Genomic DNA, 23,306 nt, shown 5'->3' with positions numbered 1-23,306 from the left:
CATTTTACACAGTATATTGCAAAAAGAACCAGGTAGAACTAATTCTTAAACCCATTTTTTCATAAAAATGCTTTGGAAATCTATTAATCCTACTGCAACTTCTTCCTATTCTTTCTGAATTATGCTTCTAATTTTTAAGTTCCAACTCAAAATTAAATCAGTTCCATTATCAATCATGTGCATTTAAGTCATACCTTAAAAAAACTCAACAGGACTGCATATATGGAAGCACTGTCAAAACAGAATCCCTACAGCAACATTAATTTTTGCTCAATCTCAGTCTGGTTTATTTAGGTCTGCAATATGCTACACTAGCTTTTTTTTTTTTTTTTTAAAAAAAGTTTTACTTGTAAATCTAAGTATCTCATGTTGGAGAAAGCTCTTCCTGACAGACCTAGAAAAGCAAACTGTTTATCTGGCCTGTACAAGTTTCTACACATTTCCATTTTGAACTTACTGAAGAATGGTGTAGAAGCTGCAAACTTAGGTGGTGGTAAGAATATCTCACCAGCAAAATACTGTTTCACAGCCATGCTCCAAACTCACGGGCTACAAGCTTCCCATAATAGTTTCAGGGTCTGAATTTTAGTTATTCAGTGATGTGCAACCTATCTTGTTGAATGACTTGTGTTCTTCAGTGACATTTTGTTGCAATACAGCTAAGCGAAGAAAATGCATTTTGAGTTTCAGCTGTGAAGTTGGTGACAGGCTGTATTCTCTGCAAAAATCTGGTCATCCAAATGATCCTAAATAGTGTTAATCTGTTGAAAAATTTCTGATATTAGAAGGTAAACTTTCTCAGGTATTACTTCTGATCTTACCTCCTGTTCATAAAAAGCATCCAGATCAGGTTTGTCATGACAAACTCACCAGGGCTTTCCAGCTAAAGAATTCTCCTTCAAAAACACTGAATCACCAGAAAGAATATCCTCTTTATTATCTAAAACACTGCCTTCTTTCCAGATTAATATGAACAAAAGTCACACTGAAAACCAGGCAAAATTCACTGAAACCCTTTCTCTTGTTCTGCCAGCCAAACTTGTGAGAGTGGGACTTCAGAATGACAACATCAATGTACAGCAAAGATAATCTTCCATTGAAAGACAGCCAGCTTCACGTGGAGAACTAAGTATTTAAGTGGGAAAGCTCAGAACAGTTAAACACGATAGGATCATTAGATATAGGAGAATTCCAATTTTGCAATAATGAAAATTGTTTCTCCTAAGTAATGTGCCAGCAGGTTCATTACAAAATAATGTACAAACCTTCATAGATTCCACTTTAAAAAAAAAAAAAAACAAAAAACACAAACCAAGCAACAGCCTCTAAGAAGTTGACTGAAATGAAACATAACTTATTCTTTTCACAGATTTATTGTCTCAGCAGTACATTGTAAACTAACTACACTGTACATTCTTTTTTTGGCAGCAGTTACCCAGAAGTATAGTCTAATTTGAGTTTGCTCTGGTCAAATTAGTTGTGTCAAAACACTGGAAGAGACTCAATGTTTTACAACACAGACCCTTTTAATTCTTACACTGAGAAGGCACAGCTTAATTTAAACATAAATAACAAAATTCAAAGTCACTAGTGCAAATTAACTCAAATTTCAAAATATTACATGTTAAAAGGCAGTAAATAGGACCTTGGTGTTGAGCAAAACCCTATAGTTCTTAAGCTAACTCCTCCTGTAACAACTACATAAACTTTTATAAACAATCACTACTCTACACAGGCTGTCCCATGGACTAGATGTGTGTGTGCTGTTCTTTCTCTCCATTGAGACAAGTCTAATCTGTTCCAGTTTGAGGTAACAGAAGTACCTTTAACAATAATTCATTGTAAACTATTACCATAAAGCAATTCAGGTGCTATTTTCAAATGCTTCAAACAGAAATGTAACAAATATGAATTACACTCCTAAAACTAAATGTACCATTCTTGTTGCACTTTTCTAAAAATTACATGGCAACCAAGTCAACCATGTCTGCCTGCAGAAATTTATTCCCAATGTTTCACGTGAAGATAATTCCGTTACTTAATGATTTGCACTATAGACACTAGTAACCCTTGGACAATTTGAAATTGCAGAGGTTGAAGAGAGATGACATTCTTTGTCCAGCCACACAAGCCAGATAAAAACATAAAGAACAGAGATACTCAGCACGAGCCCAACATCTTTACTGAAGCCACAGAACAATGGAAATGTGGATCTCACGTGACCTCATTTTAGTGCCATCCAACTTATACATATATGGATAAATGGATACTAATGAATAGTTATCAGTAGGATCCTCATGAAATTCAGAAGAGATCCAGCCTCTGGGACTGATTTACCCCCTACACTAGTACGGGGTTCCGATTAGGTGGGTGGGTGGGTGAGTGGATGGATGGACGTTGAGCACATCTGCCGAAATGTACCTGGTGGTCCTTGTTGGCAGTAGGTGGAGCACAGTATACAAAGGAACATATGCAAACAAAGAGAAAAAGCTCAATGAAAAAAATCTATATAATCCTACTGAAGTGTAACATAAATTCAGAAAGAAAGTTTACCCAAACATCTTTGTCTAAGGTATTAAAAAAAAAATCATCAGTGCTGCAGGAATAAGAAAACATTTCTCTATATGTATGATTTCTAAAAGATGTAACAGCTTGTTCAGTAGTTTCTCAGTTTAAGGCTGAATAATCCCTACAACTCTGGTCAATTGGAATTTGGTTTTTGCTGGTTGTAACAGCTGATCTATGCCATTGCTTACAACCACATCATCACCTCTCATGAAGGGGACATGTAGTGATGTACTAAGTTGATACTGTCCTGATCTCTGAATTCTAGTCCAATTCTATTATTTACTTTTTCTCTGTCTTTGTTTTAAGTTTTGAATTCTAATCTTGTTCTGTCACTGACTTGCAATATAAATTTGGCCAAGATACTTAGGCTTATGTATCCTTAACTAGTATTCAGTTCAGGAGTGTGTATGTATATGCTGAATAGAAATAATCTGAGATATTCAAAACTAGTGGCTGTATTTTAAAACTTTGGTGTAAGCCACAATTTAAAGCCTAGCTTTCAATTGCAACATCTATAAAACAAAAAACTGCAGTTGCATGCAAACATACATACATGAAAAAAATTTGGCAAAAGCATAAATACTCAAAATGCCTTTTTTTCATGTTACCGTGTTACACAGCTAAAATCACTGTGTAAATAAACAGGTTTTTTTACAATATTGCAGCTATCCAGATTCCAAATACACATTCTCCATAGCTACACATATAGTAACTTATCAAGTGTTTAGACTCTACATCCTTTAAACAAGGGAGTGGGGGAGGGGGAGGAAGGGGGAAGGAGAGGGGAGATACACTATACCATATAGACATGATTTGGTTTGAATTTGCAGTACGTGAAATTACATTTTCTTTCACATACAGTTTCATGTTCACTCAAGGAGAGTGTTCTACTGAAATATCTTTAAAATCAGAAATTCAAAATCATTAAGATCTAAAGATTTATGCTTAAAAACTAGAAACTAAGAAATGCAGACTTAACATATGCATGTTCTTAGTTATTTTCTGTATGCAGCACTCCAGAAATTAATGAGGTATAGAAACCCTACTACTCTTAGCACAGGTGACTATAAAATTTAAAAATTAAATGAGCATTTCTGATCCAAATCCTACAAGCCACTGCAGAAATGGGAAGTGAAATTTTACATTATGTATGTGGCAGTCAATTTAAAACTTATTTTCAAGACACACTGTGTTAAAGACACACTGAAAAGCTGAATTTGTAAACTAATTTAAATTAAAAAACTGTGTTGTATGCATTTCCTCCAGGTAACTATGCACTAAGAAGAGACAGCTATTGACAAGCCATTGACAATGGTGCAGCTATTAAATGTGCAGAATATCCATAACTATGCACAAGGCATACAGTGAAATTCTTGAGGAAACAAACGTATTTCAGCGTTAGATGAGATGCTTAATAAATAGAGATTTACATATCAACCATGACTGTCAAAAAAGAAAACACCACTTTTTCTGCCAACCCAATGCACAATGTATTACTGGTTTCTCTGTGATTGTTCCTCTGTCCACTCAGTTGCTCCTACTCCTTACCTCAGCTTAAAAAGTTTGCCCATTTATTTCAATGACATAAACTGAATTAATAGTCATCTCCTGCCCCCAAAATTTGCCTAACATTAAGTAGTTATTATTTTTTGAAAAAAACAATATTAAAGACCATCCTATGTCTCTTTCAAAGCCATTGTCATTATGTCAACTATAATCAAACCATGATATTACAGTAAGAAAGTAACTACATTATGGTTAGGATCAGAATAGACTTTATCAATTTTTGAATATTAAAAGGGAAGACAAATGAGGTTGTTGTTACAGAAAAATTATTTAATGGATGCAAACCTCCAAACTTTCAAACTGTTCAGGTCAATAAAGCATAATACTATATTTCACCTAAATTGATTTCAATTTAGATGAATTATATTGCTGTGATAGTAAAACATACACATTTTATAAATTAATCAAGATTCTTGATTAATCATGAATAAATCCTGTTAATCAGAAAACAATTTAATTAAAATCAAATTTACTATTCTAGAAAGAGAACTCATAATCTTTCTGTACTCACAGCTCTAAATGGTCAACTACAATCAGAACCTTTTTTGTAAAGAAGTTCTTTTATTGGTGGCCCAAAAATTTTTCAGGTTTCACATTTTGATCTATCCTTATGTGGGCTAAATAATTACATTTTGGGGGGGTTCTATGACTTCTCATTTTCATATAGGCCTGTGTTTCAAGAAGCTGGAAGATACAGTAATAGTACAGCAACTCACAAGGGCCATCATGCCTTCAGTTTGGATTGTCAAAAACACTATGATCTGAGCTGACGATGATTCAAGCCCAGTTTCCAAACAAACTAAAGGAAGCTCCTACCATTACAGAAGAAAGCATTAACCAACTACACAGGCTGCCAAATCAAAGGCAAAAAACTCCACTAGATATCAAACGCTTGATTCCTATGAAAATTTTGATCCCTACAATCATACATTAAACAGATGTTTTATGTGGTTGTATGACTTCAATTCTATTGTCAGTGCATGCACCAAGTGACTTATGAATAGAGATGTTTCCTGGCTGTTGCTTGAAGCCTTCCAGAAAGCTTTATTTATTTTACTTCAAAAAGTATTCCAGAGCAACGTGCTGAACCAACCACAGATGATTAATACAGACCAATAAAATAAACTGTAATCAGACTGAAAACCAAGATACAATTATCCTTGAACAAGCACGACACAGTCCTTTACTTGCACAATTTAAAATGGATCTGGCATATAAATCTATTTTTAAAACAGCCACCTAACCTGAAAATTATGACTAGCATGTTGTCCTAATAGAGTGAAGCATGATGTTAACAATCACTTCTTTTTGTTCTAGAAGTGCATGCTGTATTATATGGAGTATCATCACTAATCTACTACTAAAAAACAAAACTAAAACAACCCCGACCATATACCTTTTACAGAATGAATGTAACAGCTTTTTTAAAGTAAGCTGGGATTTAAAAAAAAATGCATTCCACAAAACTAGTGTTAAAAATGCTTTACAATGGAATGGTGTAATGATATTTCAGATAATTTTTCATATAACAACACGTAAGTAATTATTAATTCTGTATAAGAAAATGCCTTTGCATAGCTAAATATAACTAGTCCTAGAAAAAGAGATGCCTATGGAAACATGTCATCTAAGAAAATCCTTGCAATTAAAGGCTCAGTGCTTGTAAGGTTTCTTTAGAGCATTTTGGTGTAATATGAGTAACTTCAGCACTTCCTGTGGTAAGACTAAAAGCCACTCTTTTGAAGTATAAATCAAATTGATGTACCTAATGAAACTACGTTAGCTCTTTTTTTTTTTTTTTTTGCAAGCCTGGATTTGTTCCAATCAGAATCTTAAATGCTATTTTACACAGGCAAAAATGTAATAAAGCATGAAAACAAAGCATTCTACTTTGAATCTCATGCAGATTGAAATGGAAAATATTAGAAACCATGTATGTAACCTGTGTCAGACAAAACACATAGACCTGTATCAGAAAGACCAATACAAGGGATCTAAGTTTACATTGATTCATCCCTGTAAAACACTCAAATACTGCATACCAATGAGGTACCACTGTTAAAATCCATGTGCTTTCATTGCAGACACAGAGAGATGTGGCACAGCTCCAAAACCCACCCATGATTGCCCACAGAGAAATTTAATCTCTGCTAATCCTTACTGAAATAACTATCCATGACTCTATTATTTTGGTTTTCTTCTGAGAGAGGGATTGAACTGTATTCAAAGACTATTTAATTCAAGGCAACACTTCATGAAACTCTAAAATGTGCCAGAACTAGTAACTGTGGAAAGCAGTAATTCAAGAAAGAAAATGAAATTGTATTTATGCAATAAAACTATAATTCAACACATCAAGTTAGTCCATCTATAAAATAAACTTATGCTTATGCTTTTTAAAGCTAGACATATATAACCTTAATTCTATATCTAGAGTTACATGAATCCAGAACTGGTGGCTTTAAGAGAAATAAATAAGACTCACAATTTATTATTATTAAATTCACATTGCTTTAAAAAGTTTAAAATATATACTTCTATGACTCCATTCCTAACTGAAATGAATCTAATTTTTTCTCCAAACTACTTGGGGTTTTTTTGCTTTTAACTTCTAAGCCTAGATCCTTGTTCCCCAGTTTGGGTGAAAAAAAAGCAGTTTACCTTTTGCTGAACACAGAAACTAAAGTTCTGCTACTCTCATGAAAGAAGCACCTAAATATTTTTCTCTAACTGTTATTTCAACAGAAAGAAAAAAATAAATCAGATTTGGAAGAAAGCTATTTTCTTTTTTTAAATAGCGCTAGAGAGTTTGGTTTTATGTGTTTAGGAACAACATGTTCAGAAATGGGGATCAGAATTTAGCTTTGCCATTAGCATACTGAACCAAGTACCATCAGTCTGGTCACTTTTAAGCAAATCTGTTTACATGAAGCATACAAAAGATTTATCACCCAAAATGAAAGAAAGTACAGGATTATTTCCAATGCAAAGAACTGTATTGGAACAAAACAAAAAACCCAAGAAAAATCACTAAAGGACATAGAAGAAATCTTTGTTATTACATTTCCTTAGATAGATTCCTAGTTCCTACAGAAGAAATATGTGATCAGACAGAAAAAGGGCAACATGCTAAGACTATCAATTAGAAATTGGAAAACTAAATTTATTGTACCTATAATTGTATCCATTTTAGTCTATAAACCCTCTTCTAGTTCTCTCACTCCCCTTGTTTGTTACTTAAATATTTGGAGTGAGATCCACATATGTCATACAAGGGCAAAAGAGTCTGGAGATGTACCTGGGTATAAAACAACTTCCCACTTCCTAACTGTCATCAAGCTCATAAATTCTCAGAAGATTTTAAAAAATTGCCTGTTGGAAGAGTGTCACTCAGATCTTAGAAGAGAAACACAGATCCAAACAGCTTTATGCCTAAAGAGCATCTTTAGAAAACAAATTAGGCAGGACCACGATTAAATATTAATTCCTGAGAATACGTGTGCAAACCTGGTTTTACGTTGCCTGCACATACCAAGCACCTTTCACCCCCTGCTGTATCCCAGAATAACAGATATTCGGCTTTCTTTTTTAAAATTTGTTTTAATTTTTGGTCTCTTATGTCTGTCTGCTTTCCCTGTCTCTCAGTCAGCAGTTCATACACGAAGCCTCAAAGCAGAGTTACACCTCAGTTTTCAAGGTTGCAACCCAGTTGCCAGGCTAATAAGTGTTCCCGCTGACAAAAAGAGTGCTGAAAAGTTTAAGTACACCTGAAGCACAATTTAGCAGCTTACATAACAGGTGGCATTACTATAAAGGCTCTAGCCATAATGTGGGCACTTCTCCCAGCCAGTGTCCCCTTATGACCTGCAGAGGGGACAAAACAGGACATTTACTCTGTACTGCATGATAGAAAGTTGTTCCCAGCTGAATTAACATCACCTGCAGAAATATCTCCATTTTCCTTAACATACTGCTATCTAAATGAGCCTGACCTGACTTGACCTGGTTAAAACTTCTGACAGGTAATGAGAACGTACGGTAGCACAGCTGAGATAATAAAACAAGCATTGTAATTGTTGGAGAATAATCATACAGAAACGAAATCACTTCACAAAGCAGTTTTGTGCACATTTCTACATTTTTGGATGCAAAATTCATTCAGAAAATAATTCTGACTCAAGTACCAGTAGGCCCAAGAAAAACATTCACAGCAGAGTATTCCAAAAATGTAACTTCCTTTCACTTACATGCAGATGCATATATTATTAGCAAATAACATTACAGTATTGATTTATCATTCTTAATGCACTGATCTACAATTAATACACTGTTCTTGATTCTTTCCCTTTCAAATACTACTTCTTTGCTTATTTATGTTATTATTAGAAACAAGAGAAATAATCACACAGACCTGATTGTCCATGCAATGACAAGTTAACAGCAGTTAATTGAACTACCAATACACAACACACACCCAATTTTAAATCTAATATAGATTTTTTGGTCTATTAGTTTACAAAAGTTTACTACACAGAGGCATGTGCTTAGCATATTTCACATTATTTCTATTACATTGCAGCTTCTGCTAAACAATAAGCAACAAACCCACCGTCCCCCATGCTCTGTCCCTAAAGTTACCAGTGAGAGATACCTGAGCACACCAAGGAAAGGCACATGCTCCACATAACTTCTGTAACCATCTCATTCTCCCCCAAATCCAAATGGCTTCAATTCATCCCTTTCTACCGTGGTAGCTCTCTTTATCACTTAGCAAAGAGAGATGTGCGTAATTTGCATGCTATCTTGCAGTATCACAATGACAATGGTTAGAAAGAACCTCTAGAGATCATCTAGTCCAACCTCTCCTACCAGAGCAGGATCACCTAGAGCAGGTTGCACAGGACTTTACTCATTAATGGACTTATCGAGTGCAGTGATGCAAACCCACTTCCTTGGCCTGTTTGGTGCTTGGTACATTTTCTCCTTTTTTTTTTCTGAATCACATAGCTGAGTAGCAGACCAGAATGTCAAGGTGTCCCTTCATATGCCTGATTCTTGCTCACTTGGCCGCAGGAATATCCTGGTACATCTGTGCTCGAACCATGACACTCTTGTTCACAGAATCACAGAATTGTAGGGGTTGGGGGGGACCTCAAGAGATCATTGGGTCCAACCCCCCTGCCAAAGCAGGCTCCTAGGACAGATCACACAGGTAGAAGACCTCATGAGTCTTGAATATCTCCAGAGAAGGAGACTCCACAACCCCCTTGGGCAGCCTATTCTAGTGCTCTGTCACTCTCACTGTGTAAAAGTTCTTCTGCATATTGGTGCAGAACTTCCTGTGCTCTAATTTGAAGCCATTGCCCCTTGTCCTGTCTCCACAGACCACTGAAAAGAGGCTGGCTATTTCCCTCTGTGTCCCACACTTCAGATATTTATAAACATTAATCAGATTCCCTCCCAGCCTTCTTTTCTCAAGGCTGAACAGCTCCAGTTCACTCAGCCTCTCCTTGTAGGGGAGATGTTCCAGTCCCTTAATTATCTTTGTAGCCATTTGCTGGACTCTCTTCAGGAGATCCCTGTCTTTTTTACACCAGGGAGCCCAGAACTGGAAACAATACTCCAGGTGGGTCCTGACGAGGGCAGAGTAGAGGGGGAGGATCACCTCCTTTGACCTGCTGGCCATGTTCCTTTTGATGCACCCCAGGATCCCATTGGCTCTCTTAGCCACCAGGCCACACTGCTGGTTCATGGCCAACCTGTCATTTACCAGGATCCCCAGGTCCTTCTCCTCAGAGCTTGTCTCCAGCAGGTCATCCCCCAGCCTGTGCTCATACAAGCGGTTATTCCCTCCCAGGTGCAAGACTCTACACTTGCTTTTATTAAACCTCATCTGGTCTCTTACTGCCCAGTTCCCCAACCTGTCCAGGTCTCACTGAACGGCAGTGCAGTGTTCCTGCATGTCAGCCACTCCTCCCATCTTTGCATTGGTGTACTTGCTGAGGGCTGTCACATCAAGGTTGTCAAAGAAGATGTTAAACCAACCCCTGGGGAACACCGCTTGTCACAGGTCTCCAGTCAGATTCTGCTCCACTGATCACTACCCTCTGAGCTCGGTCTGACAGCCAATTCTCAACCCACCTCACTGTCCACTCATCTATCCCATGCTCTCTCAGCTTTGCTATCAAAATGTCATGGGAGACAGTATCAAAGGCCTTGCTGAAGTCAAGGTAGATGACATCCACTGCTCTCCCTCCATCTACCCAGCCAGTGGTGACATCGTAGAAAGCTACGAGGTTGGTTGAGCACGATTTCCCCTTGGTGAATTCATGCTGACTACTCCTCATAACCTTCTTCTCTTACAATTGCTTGGAGATGGCATCCAGAACAAGCTGTTCCATCACCTTTCCAGGGACAGAAGTGAGGCTGACTGGCCTATAGTTACGTGGATCCTCCTTCTTGTCCTTTTTGAAGACTGGAGTGACACTGGCTATCCTCCAGTCTTCAGACACCTTTCCTGTTCTCCAAGACCTGTTGAAGACGATAGTGGCTCACCAATCACCTCTGCCATCTCCCTTAACATACATAGAGCCATCCAACCCCCACCTCAACCAGAGGGAAGCTCTCCATTTCCTGAACTCTCTTTCTTCCCTACAGGGTCTAGGAGTTCCAAGGGGGAGTCTTTGAAGTGAAGACACAAGCAAAGAAGGCATTCAGTATCTCCACCTTTCCAGGACACCTCCTCAGCAGGGGACCCACATTATTGCTAGTCTTCCTCTTACTGTTCACATACTTAAAAAAACCCCTCCTTATTATCCTTTATGTCCTTTGCCAACCTCATTTCCACCCTACCCTAATCGACTCAACCATCATCTGTATCAGCAAGTTATCTCCAACACATTGCAGAAACCATCTGGACCATGCATGACTGGCCCTGTTCTTTACCCAACAAATATCTGGGTAGCTGAAGTCCCCCTGGGATTGAGAGGCTACTTCTAGCTGCTTGTAGATTTCATCAACTTTCTCCTCCTGATCAGGGGGCCTGTAGTACACACCCACAACAACCCATATTAGCCTGTCCCTTGATTATCACCCACAAGCTCTCAACTGCTACATCACCCTCCCTCCAGGTGGAGTTCTATACATTCCAGCCGCTCTCTCACATAAAGTGCAACTCCTCCACCTTGCCTCCCTAGCCTGTCTTTCCTAAAAAGCACACAGCCATTCATGACAGCATGACAGTCATCCAAGCTGTCCTACCACATCTCTGTGATCGTGAGGAGACTGTGGCCTTGTGGCTGCACAAAGATCTCCAACTCTTCCTGTTTATTTCCCATGCTGCACATATTACATGCTAGATACTTTAGTGTCTGTATACTAAAGGGATGCAGGACAATCCAGAGATTTTTCGCTGCTATCACCTAGAACAACATCCCCAAGCCCATACCTGTCCCACTGACCTCTACTCTGTTCCCCCATAAACTGTAGTTGAAACCTTTGAACTACTTGCTCGACCCCAGTGAACATCCTGTAATCCCCTTCCCCCCTCATAACTAGTTTAAAGCCCTCTCAATGAGCCTCATGAGCTCTTGGGCTAGGATCTGCTTTGCCCTTGGAGACAGGTGAGACCTGTCCACAGCCATCAGGCCAGGCACCTAGTAAACTATCCTATGGTCAAGGAACCCAAAATTCCTGTGGCATCACCAGCCTTTTAGCCACTTGTTCAAATCCTGGGTTCTCCTAGCCCGCTCTGAATCCCTCACTTCACCAGAAGAGGTAGAGGAAAATATCACTTGTGTTCCCCCTTCCTCAACCAAGCACCCTAGACCCCTGAAATCTCTTTTGATAGCATGTAGGCTACCCTGAGTGACTACATCACTGCCTGCCTGAATAATGGGTAGTAATCAGAGGAATGGACCAGACCTGGAAGTTTTCTGGTGATGTCCCTGACCTGGGTCCCAAGGAGGCAGCACACCTCCCTGTGGGTTGGGTCAGGTCTGCATATGGGGCCCTCCATTCCCCTAAGAAGGAATCACCTACCACAATTACCCTCCTTTCTTGCCTGGCAGAGGTAGCCTCAAGGCATAGCGTCAACCACAATTGCTTGGTTCCCTCATTGCTTGGGAGCAATAGTGAATATCAATCACCTGCTGACAACCTAGTATACCTGTGCCTGAGCCCTGGCCCAAAAAGGTAGATGACTGAAATCTTCTGAGTCTGCACAACTGGTGGAAGTACCAGAATATCTCATCATAATAAGCTGGAGTGTAGTGGAAAAGTACCTGACAGAAGTCAATTATCTCGGACCCTGTAAATAGCAATTCTAATTCGAGGCCATTCGGAGCTCTCCTGGATTGCAAAGGGCTGTCACCAATATCTCTCAGTGATACCCTTCACTGCTCACCCACCCCTTCTCCAATCCCCACACACCAGAGACACCTCTCAGATGCAGACTTTACTAAAATCATCTACCAGGGTGAAAGCCAGCCTTCCCAGTCTCAATTATCACCTGTCAAGGAATGCTGATGCTTTGTATTTACTCTGAATTTGAAGAGGGAAATTTTAATTGTAAGCTAGCTTCCTTCATCCACCTCTCTGTTTATATCTGTGTTTAAATACATGTATTTTCAGCTAGGTGTGTGGGTGGCATGTATCACTGGGACCAAATATTTCTGTTTCTTTGCTTGCATCTATCTTAATTTAAGATACTTTATAGCAAGTTAGTGTGAATCATGTCATCTTTCAATCTGTAATTAAGTTGCTGTTTTGATCATATTTTACTGAATTACTCATAAAACTTTCAAATCAGTCGCTCAATCACTACTAAAATTTAACCTTTGACTTATCTTATATTATTAAAAATTTTCAATTGACTTAATCATAATCATATCAAACTCCTTCATCTGCAACACCCCATCTCTCTCATTTACCATCTCACTTCTGTATCTTGCAAAATAACCTTGATACTTTCATAATTCTTAATTACAATGGGTAGAGACCTTAAGTGATTCACAAGTCTCATTTTTAAAAAAAGTATGGTAACTCTGGAGATAGCACATTTCTTACTTCTACTTGTGGCTTGGAAATATATTGCAAAAGTAATATTTCTATTGAAACTAAGCACTTTAGGACAATAGCAGGCTATTATAAACAGGATTAGAATCACAAATCAAGCCTCTCTCATGATGGAGTGATTGCATGATTATAGGATAGCTGTTAGGAGGAGAGAATCATTACCACATGGTCTGAGGCACCTTGGTCCAACATCTCACATAACATGCCACAGTGTTTAATATTAAAGGAAACAGAGATCGTTATAGTTCAAATGTAATCGCAGATGAAATTGAAACTGATTTTCAAAATCTTTCAGCTTTAAATTAACACTACTGTTCCTATGTTTAAAAAACTTATCCTTCTTACCACTATCAAGAATTCTCAGATACACAAAACCAAATTCCAAACTATGTTTTATCCGGAACGGCGAAAACCGCAACAGACTGCAGCATCAGAGCTCAACAAGCAAAAGAGAAACAAAGTTTTTAGTCTCTTATCTTTACATAACTCTTCTTTGGTTTATGGCTCCTAATGATGCTAAATGTTTAAAAGGATGCTATCTCCAGCACTCCTTTTGTTTATGAAAAAATAAAATAAACAATATGTAGTAGTTCTGTTTGCAATTAACTTGCTGCTTGCACAGAATAATGTTTGTTAATAGTGCTTTGTTTGCACATACGTGCTGGTTACTCTTGCTGGCCACAATCAATTTCTTGATTTCAATTTTCTCTGGCATTTCTACTGTGTTTTCAGTTATGCTTAGATGTTCAAGGTGAGATTATAATGAAAAGACTTTAACGTAACAGAGGTTAACAAAAAAACCCCAGGTAAATCTATGCTGAAGGAAGATGCATCTGTGCCTTATCACGCCTAACTAACCTCATGTTTACGATTCATTGTGTTCAGTTGGTGGCCAGACTTCCTTGAAGCCTGGCTGCTCTCCTTTCTCCGCTGCCACCTAAATCCAGGAGGAACAGCCCTGCTCAGACTCCACACATACATTGAAAGTATTCTCCCAGGAGCACCACCAGATTTCACTGGTTCTCCCTGCTTATGCAGAGGTGAAGAAGCCCAAATTTCCCAGCAGAGCTTGTTTCTTCTGCAAACACGCTTTCATAACAGAGTAAAGCTGCTCTCTGTTCAGAGTTTACACTTCCACTCATACCTTACTTTGCCCACCTATTTATACTGATGACAACCTTTATAATGCTCATTCAAAGATATTTAAAACACGAATAAGGCATAAGTTAAAATGAACAAAGCAAAACTTGAACCTGTGATGTCTCAGTATAGCATCACTCAAATTTATTTCAGTTCCTCTCAGAAAAGTATTATTTAACAAACTTGGAATGCAACCATAGGCTGTGTGCTAAGAAATAAAGCTGAAAAAATTTCCAATAAACCTACCTATGATTTCCCACATATTTGTGTCTTGAGTTAGCCCCATTATTATTATTTTTTTTTCAAAGGGGATTCAAATACATATTTTACTGCTTGTGTGTGTCCTCTCTCATTCAAGTATCCCAGGAAACTGCATGTGTAGAAGAGAGGTGTGTACTTAATTTCATCCTGGCAGCCTTTAAGGATAACCCCATTCAATTTTATAATACCCACTCTCCAATGCAAACTTTACTGTATATGTATGAAACGGACCATGACAATTACTAACATTCTTATTTTCTTTCCCCTTTTATGAACAATTGTTGGTGATCTGTTTTGTAATGCTTACCCTTAGCACAAAAGAAGCTGTAATTGCCTCAAATTGTTTTTGGAAACTGGTATGAAAGTTACTCAATACTGATGTGTAACTGCAACATCACTGAAGTGGGGAGGCAGGGGTACTATTTTTGGTTGACATTGACAAAGCAGTTTGGTACTTAACCCATTTCAGGGTTCTATGTTGGTGCTGTGTGGTCCAGGATATGTAATCAGGTAGTCATCCTCCACCCTGATCAAAGCAGGGAGCCTATTAAGAAATCTCAGTCAACTCATGAGTTGCTGGTGACAGCCTGGTTCAAGACTCCCTGAAAAGCAGGGATGGCCAGAAAAGCAAGGATTTATCTTGCATGTGCACTGCAAAGCAAACATCATCTTCACTACTCACACTAAATGCAAACAATCTATGCATTCCCAATCAGTTTAATGCTATGCCAGGAAAGGTTAAGCATTGCACTGCCACTAAAAGAAGCTGTACAGCCAAAAGGTAGAAGTTCAGTACAGCTCTCAAAAATTCTCCAAGATGTTAAAAAATTCAGGTAGTACTTGCCATGTCAAACACTGCTCCATTACAGGAAAGACTAGGAAGTACAACTAAGAACTATATTCATTGGCAGTTTACTCATACAAAAATGTTGAAACACTGTGGTTAAAATCCTCCTCTAAAAGGAAAGACATCAAAATAAAGATTAGCTTCAAAAATTACCTCAGAATTTTAGGAATACAGGAAATACTTTTATTACTATTGTTCTGTTATTTCACTCTGTTTTGGTGCAACCTGTAAAGTCAGACTATTCTCTATGGAGAGGTATAAAAATTTGGAATCCACCATGTGTAGTTTCCTATTAATTAACAGCACTAATCTTCAAAAACTAATTGTGTCTGGAAAAAAAAAATCATACATGTCCTGTAAAGGTGCTTCAGCGTGGTTTGTTTTGGGTTTTTTTCAAAAGTACCATACAAAGATTATCTTAGCCAAAAGTGGCACATAGCTTTTTTCACATCCTAGTTTAGTTAAGTAGGACATTACTGTCAAAAGTATCTGATAAAATGTTGCTGTTCAAAGATATCTGGCCTATCTCTGCAAGGCAAAGAACTACTGATGTCTATTCCTCTGCTGATGCTAGCAGCACTGCTTTGGACAGTGCTCTTTGAATGTATGTGTACCAGGTGGAGTAAATCTGTGATCACCTGTCTATAAACAATTGATCAGAATTTTGAATGCCGGCTTGTTAATAGCAATGTGTCATAACAAAAGCACCATACACTTCACTAGAGAGAGCTTTCTCTGTATTAGATTGGAGATGTGCTAAGACTAATTCCCACTCAAGTCACTGGGAAAATGCACATTAATTTTCATTGCAAGTAGAATCGGACACTGACTTTTCAGGGATACAGACAACTATAAATATCCTATTGACCATTTTGTATTCTTAATACCCAGTGAAAATAGAAAACCACACAGAGGAATTCAAGCTCCTTCCCAGTAAATTAACCCACTGCAGCCTGTTTACGCAGATCTCTGCACATGTTCTGGTAGACAACCTGCTACTGCTGTGATGAACAGCATAGTTGTATAGAGCTGCATTGTCCTGTCCAGCCCCTGCGCTACTGCTTGCACTTCCTAACAGTCTAATCATAGTCCAGTGCTTTAGGAATAAGAAGAGATTCCAATATAAGACATTCAAATAATTTCTCTACCTAAGTGTTCTCTACTTATTACATACTGCTTCAATTAAAATAAAATTAAAAAAAAAAAAAAAAGAAAAAAAGAACATTGGGGAAACCCCTTCCTGCCACCACAGAGCCATATAGTACTACCTAGCCAATTCAGTACTGAGAAAAAAACATTAAATACCTCTCTGAAACGAAAGGAGTAGGGGACAAAGCACACACTTGCTCTGTTCACAGCTCTCTTTGGGGCAAGGCAGTGGGACTACTTCAACTTCCATGTTAGTGGCAGAGCAATTGTTGGTAAAGAGCCAGCAGCCAGATTTCTTAATTCTTGGTACACAGTAAGTTTCAGCTACAGCACACTCTAAAAGAATTACCAGTTGTAAGTTATGTATATTATCCATTACAAATAATACCATGCAACAACATTTGACATGCTTTTTTTCCTCATTTCAAATGTTATCGCAAAACACAAGCAAGCTGTAGAAACAACCACTGAAATAATTAATGGTCCAACTCTGCAGTTCGTAACTTTCAGAAGAGCAGTTTCGTTGGCACCAGCAGGACTGCTTACATCCTGGTATTTGGCTAATGATGAACAAATAGGCAGTAGATGGAGAATTCTTGGAAACCTCTCTTTATTAATCTTCCTGCAGCACCAGTGCAGAATCCCAACATGTACTCAGAGCAAATCCCACTGTGCCACAAAAGGATGAAAGAATCCACAAGTGTTTTACCAAGGAGTTGGAGAGGGCCATCACCACTGATCACGTGAACTCTTAAGATCACACCACAGTCACAGTGATGGAGTTTCTAGATGGTCCATGTATATGGACTAGAGTCTTTAGTTTGATTAGACAATATTCCCCAAACTATTTTTCCTTCATTTGTCAAGAATAAGTTGCCAAATGAAGTCAATGCTGGCAGTCAGAATGTGGTTAGTGATTATCTGGGAATAGAGTTCTCATTTTTCACTTGTATATTCACATGATTAACATAGTATGTTATGAAACCCACTAGTATCACCCCTCCATACTGGCTTTTGATCAACAGCTCAAGAAAAAACACACTACTGAAGCTCTCAAGAACTGTGGAATAAGAAATATGGGGAAGCTTTAATGTTGTGCTTTACCCAACTGCAAACAGTGAACTATTTAAAATATATCTAAATCCCACTTTAAGGGGACAAGGTGCCTAAAATCTGCAATAATATTCTTCTGACTTTCTGGTATAGAAGGAGCAGTTAAAGGCTTCTGCATAGACCTCCATGCCTTGAAAATTCACACCACCAACAGAAACAGCCACACATCTGTACCCTGCCCATGACGGCTAAACTTTTCCTATGGGTCTTTACCTTTCTTAAGCCTTCACTGCAGCAAAATCACTGTGGTTTGACTACAGTTACTTTCCTCAACAAATAAGAGGTTCAACTAACAAGCTGTTAATTACAGATGTTGTTTTTCACACTGAAAAGAAAAATTGCTGAGCGGAACCTACGTTGCATATTAAGGGATTTAGGACTCACTTGTTTGGCCTTCCAAAGTGTATGCAGCCTAGCAATCCTCACTGCAAAACTTTGAAATGAGAGCTTATCTGAGACATTCACACCAGACTTCCTCCGAAATTTCTTTGTATTCAAAATGAAAAAATAAATTGTAATTGAGGTAACTACAATAAAATATCTGCGGGTTCAAGTTTCATGCATTTTTGTATCTTAGAAAATATAGTTTGAAATACTGCTTGGCTCTTCTTGCAGGGCAGGGCCTAGAGGAAATGGTGGAATATGCAATGCATGTACAATGTTTTTTCAAGACTGTTGGAAACAGTGTAACTTATAAATGTAATAGAGCCCAAACAATGACTGAAAAAAGAATGACAAATAACCTAAGATTTGTTATGACAACTTTGACATAATAGCACTCTGCAGTTTTTTTAACTGTGTTCCTGATGCAGCAACACTCTCAGGAAGAACAGATGCTTTAACTATTTCACTGCAAACAAGACTATGCAGTTGAGGATCATGACACCAGTCAACACTGACAACGGTTTCCAATTTTATTGGAGATATATAGAATAGTTTATATTTCAGCTGCAGCTCTCTAAATGGGGAGCATGATCTGGGCACATGGACACTGACAGACAGTAGGCTGGGAGCAAGCTGCTTCTCTTAGGAAAAGTCTGACTGAATGAAAAATTACTAATGGACGTACTGGGAAACTGGGGTCTATTTAAACAGTGAAATTCAATTTATAAATCAAGTCAAAGGAATTACAGATATGCAATAGTATACATCACTTCTGAGCAGACATTTCTGATAATTATCTCCATCAATTTCTTCGCAAAGATTTTCTCTAACTTAATTTTATCTATAGGCAATGTAGAAGGAAGTAGAATTCTAACAAGAACAGGATTACAGAAGTCAAATGTTTTCCCAGAACTAAGAAATCCATTACCTGATTGCCTTCTAAACACTTTCAGTTGACTTCCAATATTTTTCTCCACAATTACTTCTGTTACCATGCTTTAGAAAATGTGACAAAAATTCAATTATGAGATGCCAACCACTTAAGAGTTCTGTCAAAATTAGCAGTTTCGTTTTGTAGGAGTGAAGGCAAATATTTAGTTCAGTGTCAATATATACATGTTCCCTCTCCACCACGTTCAGGTTGGGATTTGACTTTTGAGTAGGTCCATACAGGCAAATGAATAAGCAGTCAAAATCTGACCATGCAAATAAAATATTGGGCAGGCATCTTCACAAATCAACAAAGGAACAAGTCAGATGTTTGATTCAGAACATCTATCATACGATGGTGGTGATTTACACTGATCTAGCCAGGGCCATGATGATGTTAGCTCTCCCTAGCACCATTACTGTTTATATTCTGTATTCTGTAAAGTGCTGCAGGCGTGTGCATTTATGATGTTATATAAAGGACCAATATGAGAACAATAGTTGCAATAATTGTTTTTGTTTTAAATCTTGCCAGCATTTTACATCATCCCAGCTGCTTTCTACTCTTTCCATCCACCCCCAAATATTCTGGGATTGCAGCTCACTGGACCACCACTGCTGTTGTCAGTGTGCCCAGTTCTGCTCTTTATCTGGTAAAAATCACAACTGATTCAACAGATATTATAGCAGGTGAAATTTGTTTTAAATAAGGGAGGTATGCCACAGAAGTAATAACCATTCAAAAGGTCTGACTGTGTTAACAGTTCTGCTGAGAACATACTCATTGCATACTTCTATGGAGGAACTTGAAAGGAAAGAAGGGTATGGAGTCCCAAACCCAGGTAACAGGTGGGAACTTGTGAGACAGAGAAGAAAGGCCAAAGGGATTAGAGGAATGAAAGAAAAGGAATAACGAAGATAAGAAAGCAGATGTAAAATATTGGTAGAAGTAGAAAGGACTGAAGAGTCTGAAAAATGAGAAGCAGAAGATAAGGAAGATAGCATAGATGAGAATGGTAACTTTAAAACATAGGATGGGAAGGAAGAACAAATGGATTACAGATGGACTGGATGAGAGATGTTGATACAGGGAAAAGGAAGAAGGCTGAGCATGGAGGCAACTAATTACAGGCAAACAACAAAGACCAAGATAAAATTACAGTTGAAGATGAGAAAAGTTGAAGAAATAATGGCATAAGAATAAAAAGGAGAGAGACCTAGAAGACGGAAGTATGGGACTGCGAGACAAAAGTGTATCTGGAAATGGGACAAAGAACATCAAAACTTTCTAAGGTAAACAGAGAAATATGATTTGAGAAAAAAGATGAGTGGAATAATAAAAGTATGAATGGCAAAATGGTTAAAGATGAGAATAAGTACAGAGACAGGACCCAAGAGGATATGAAAGAAAGACCACAAGGGAAGGGACGGGAATGAAAAGCTGCAGATGAACCTGATACTTAGATAGAGACCTTGGTGCTATCCCTGCATGCAAGGTCATCTTACCAATCCACCACAGGTACTGAAGGAGGCAAACGAGCCTGGGTAGCGGAGGACAGCACCACTGTAGTAACAAGCTCTCTCGGGTTGTAACTGTGTAGCACCGGGTGGGCTCTTGCCCTCCCCCCGAAGCCGCTCCTCCACAGCAAAGCCAGGAGCCAGGAAGCGGCTGTCTCTCTTGAGCAGCAGGTAGAGCTCTCGAGCAAAAGCTGGGATCCTCAGGAGCACTTCATCTCTGTCCTCTGCTGGAGGTGGTGGCGGTGGTGACGGTGGTGGTGGCAACTGAGCGGTAGCACCAGATCCTTGGGGCAGGGGTGACCAGTGGTAAAACTCCTGAGACTCATACTCATCCTCAGTGTTGTCTTCCTCTGCTGCCTCCCCCACAGCCTGCGTTTGCCCCTCCACTGAGTAGGAGACTGAACGCACCTCCCGGGAACTGCCGGCCACTTGGCTAGGTGTGACGGGGGCACTGAGGGTGCTGCTGCTCCGGTTCCCACAGCTGGGGTCAACACTGCAGCCCCCTCCACCACCGCTGCCACCCACCGGCTCCTGCTGGCCCCGGCTCCACAGCGCAGGGAAGACGATCTCCCACTCCTCAGTTTCTTCTGAAGCATGGAGACCTGCAGGAAGGCCAGCAGATGCTTTAGGTGAACGAGTGCAGCACCCAGTGGCTCACAGCACCTGCCAGAAACCTACCCTATGCTTGCCGCGACACAATTCTCCTGGTTCCTGGCCCACCAAGCACGCCACCCCAAACACACTGTGGGCTGGATTTGGCCCTTCTCACCCTACCCCTGCAGACGGCAAGCGGGCCAGCCGCTAGGTGTCTCTGCGTCTGCTCAGGGACCTGGGACTTCGGGCCCTGGGACACACCGCGGCCCTGGGAAGCACTGAGGCAGAGCTGGAGCTCAACCTGGGCAGAAGTTGTGTTTGTACGGGTGGCTGGGGACATTCTTCATGACCACCACCTCCATGCAAGGAGAGCTGTACAAAACTTTCAGCACTTAGACAGAGTGCCGAAATATTTACATACCACTAAAAAAAAGTATGTTATTTTACCAGGGAAAACCTGAACCAAAAACAAACAAAAAAAGAATTTAAAATTTCAACCTTGCTCTCAACATGTTTCACAAGAAGCACTTTGACTTCAAAAGTGCAGGCAAATGCGCACACACCCCACGGCCACACATTTTCAAGTGCATGTACAAGTAGCTGATGTATGCACATACTGTATCATCACTATAATCAAACTGCATGTTAATTACTAGAGATGTCTGCATATTACATACACCATATCAAAATTTAACCACAAATTTCCCAGTCTGGCAGCATTATGTTTGTAAACATGAGCACACACAACCACTGCCATCCTGAAACAGGAGGCAGTGTTTTATGTACACATTCATCCCACGCACGCTAGGAATATCCCTGCTGAGATGACAGACAGGGCTGCCTAAGAGAATCTATACCTTGTACAGACGAGCACAATGAAATTCACCCCCACAGCAGAGGCACGAATTATCTGATAACGCATCGGTTGCAGGGGACGGGCACGGCGGTTAGGGCGCTTACAACGGTCAGGTACCGGCTACCGACAGCCGGCGGGGCACGGAGGCCGCCCCAAGGCTCGGCCCAGACCCGCGGAAGGCGCGCACTTACCTGCGGCTAGCCCGCTTGACAGCACGCACAGCTGGTAGAAAACGCAGCAGACGCGGCTTAGGCGCATCCTCCCGCCCATCCCCATCGGCTCTGCGCCCGCGGGACGCCAGCGGGCAGGACGGGGAGGGGGAGTGGTGGTGGGGGGAAGGGGGGCTGTGCCAAATGCGGCCGGGCGGGAAGTGCCGCGGGGTGCAGCCACCTGGGCGCCCGCAGAGGAACCGCGGGAGACCACGAAGCGCACGTCCCGACGGGGCGGTCGGGCAGCCCTGGCAGCGCGGGGAGCGCAGCGAACGGCGGGTGTGGAGATGCGTGTGTGTGCGTGCGCGCGTGTGGGCCCAGGCAGGCAGGAGCGCGGCCCGTGCGCGCACACAGCGCCCAGCGGCGGGCGGGCAGCTGCGCCCCGGCGGCTGCGACCGCGCTGCCCCCGCCCGCCACTCGCCCCCACGGGGCGGAACGCGCCAGGCCCCGTCCCGTCCGGCCCCGCCCCGCCCGGGCACCCGGCGCGGCCCCCCTTCCTTCGTTCCCCCACCCAACCCCCGCTTCAGTCCTGCCGCCGCGCCGCAGGCGGGCGCTCGGCCGACTCCGCTGGCGGCCGAAGCCCGCCCGTGCCCCGCGAGCACCTTGCGCGGTCCTTAGGAGACCGCGCTTCGCACCCGGCCCGCCTGCAGCGGCCGCGCAGTGGCCCACGCCGCGTGCGACCCGGCAGCCGGAAGGGCTTCTCTCATACCCGAAGCCAACAAGGCGTGATCCGCAGCGTTTGGCTCGAATTCAAGAGCAGCAGAGATTGACCATTTCTCCCTGGTTTGTGTGTAATTTGATTCTAAACTCCTTTTGCCTCTGCCGCACAGCCCTCCGTGCGAACCCGTCGCTTCCCACCCCAGTCTTAGTCGGCAGAGGAAGGTTTGAGTCGAGCAAAAGCTCTAACTGCAGATCTAACATCAGCGTAAACCACAGGAGCAACAGGTAAACACCTCCCTCTAAAAGCCTGCTTTCTTACCATAACTTCTGCTTTACCTACTGTGCCTGGTGTCAAAGGTGACCACTATGCCTTGGGGGAAAGCAGAGCAGCCCAGTGTGGAGAGGAAAGCCATCTGTGCCAATGAGCCCAAGCTAC

The 23,306-nt window shown here is 40.8% G+C and overlaps 1 protein-coding gene across 1 annotated transcript in view; it reads right to left on the bottom strand.

Annotated features, from left to right (window-relative positions):
* ADAMTS19 (ADAM metallopeptidase with thrombospondin type 1 motif 19) overlaps positions 1 to 22,277 on the bottom strand; it is a gene marked incomplete at both ends in the record, with an annotated part of 133,456 nt that extends 111,179 nt beyond the window's left edge. The window contains 2 exons of the mRNA XM_084278841.1: positions 20,540 to 21,153; positions 22,193 to 22,277. Coding sequence (XP_084134967.1) covers positions 20,540 to 21,153; positions 22,193 to 22,277 — 699 coding nt within the window. The remainder of the gene's footprint in view (positions 1 to 20,539; positions 21,154 to 22,192) is intronic.
* Between the last annotated feature and the right edge of the window lie 1,029 nt (positions 22,278 to 23,306).

Source organism: Gallinula chloropus, assembly GCF_964237585.1.
Source record: "Gallinula chloropus genome assembly, chromosome: Z".
Taxonomy (NCBI): Eukaryota; Metazoa; Chordata; class Aves; order Gruiformes; family Rallidae; genus Gallinula; species Gallinula chloropus.
Note: the sequence above shows the minus strand (reverse complement) of the source record. Positions and strands in the feature narration are given on the sequence as shown.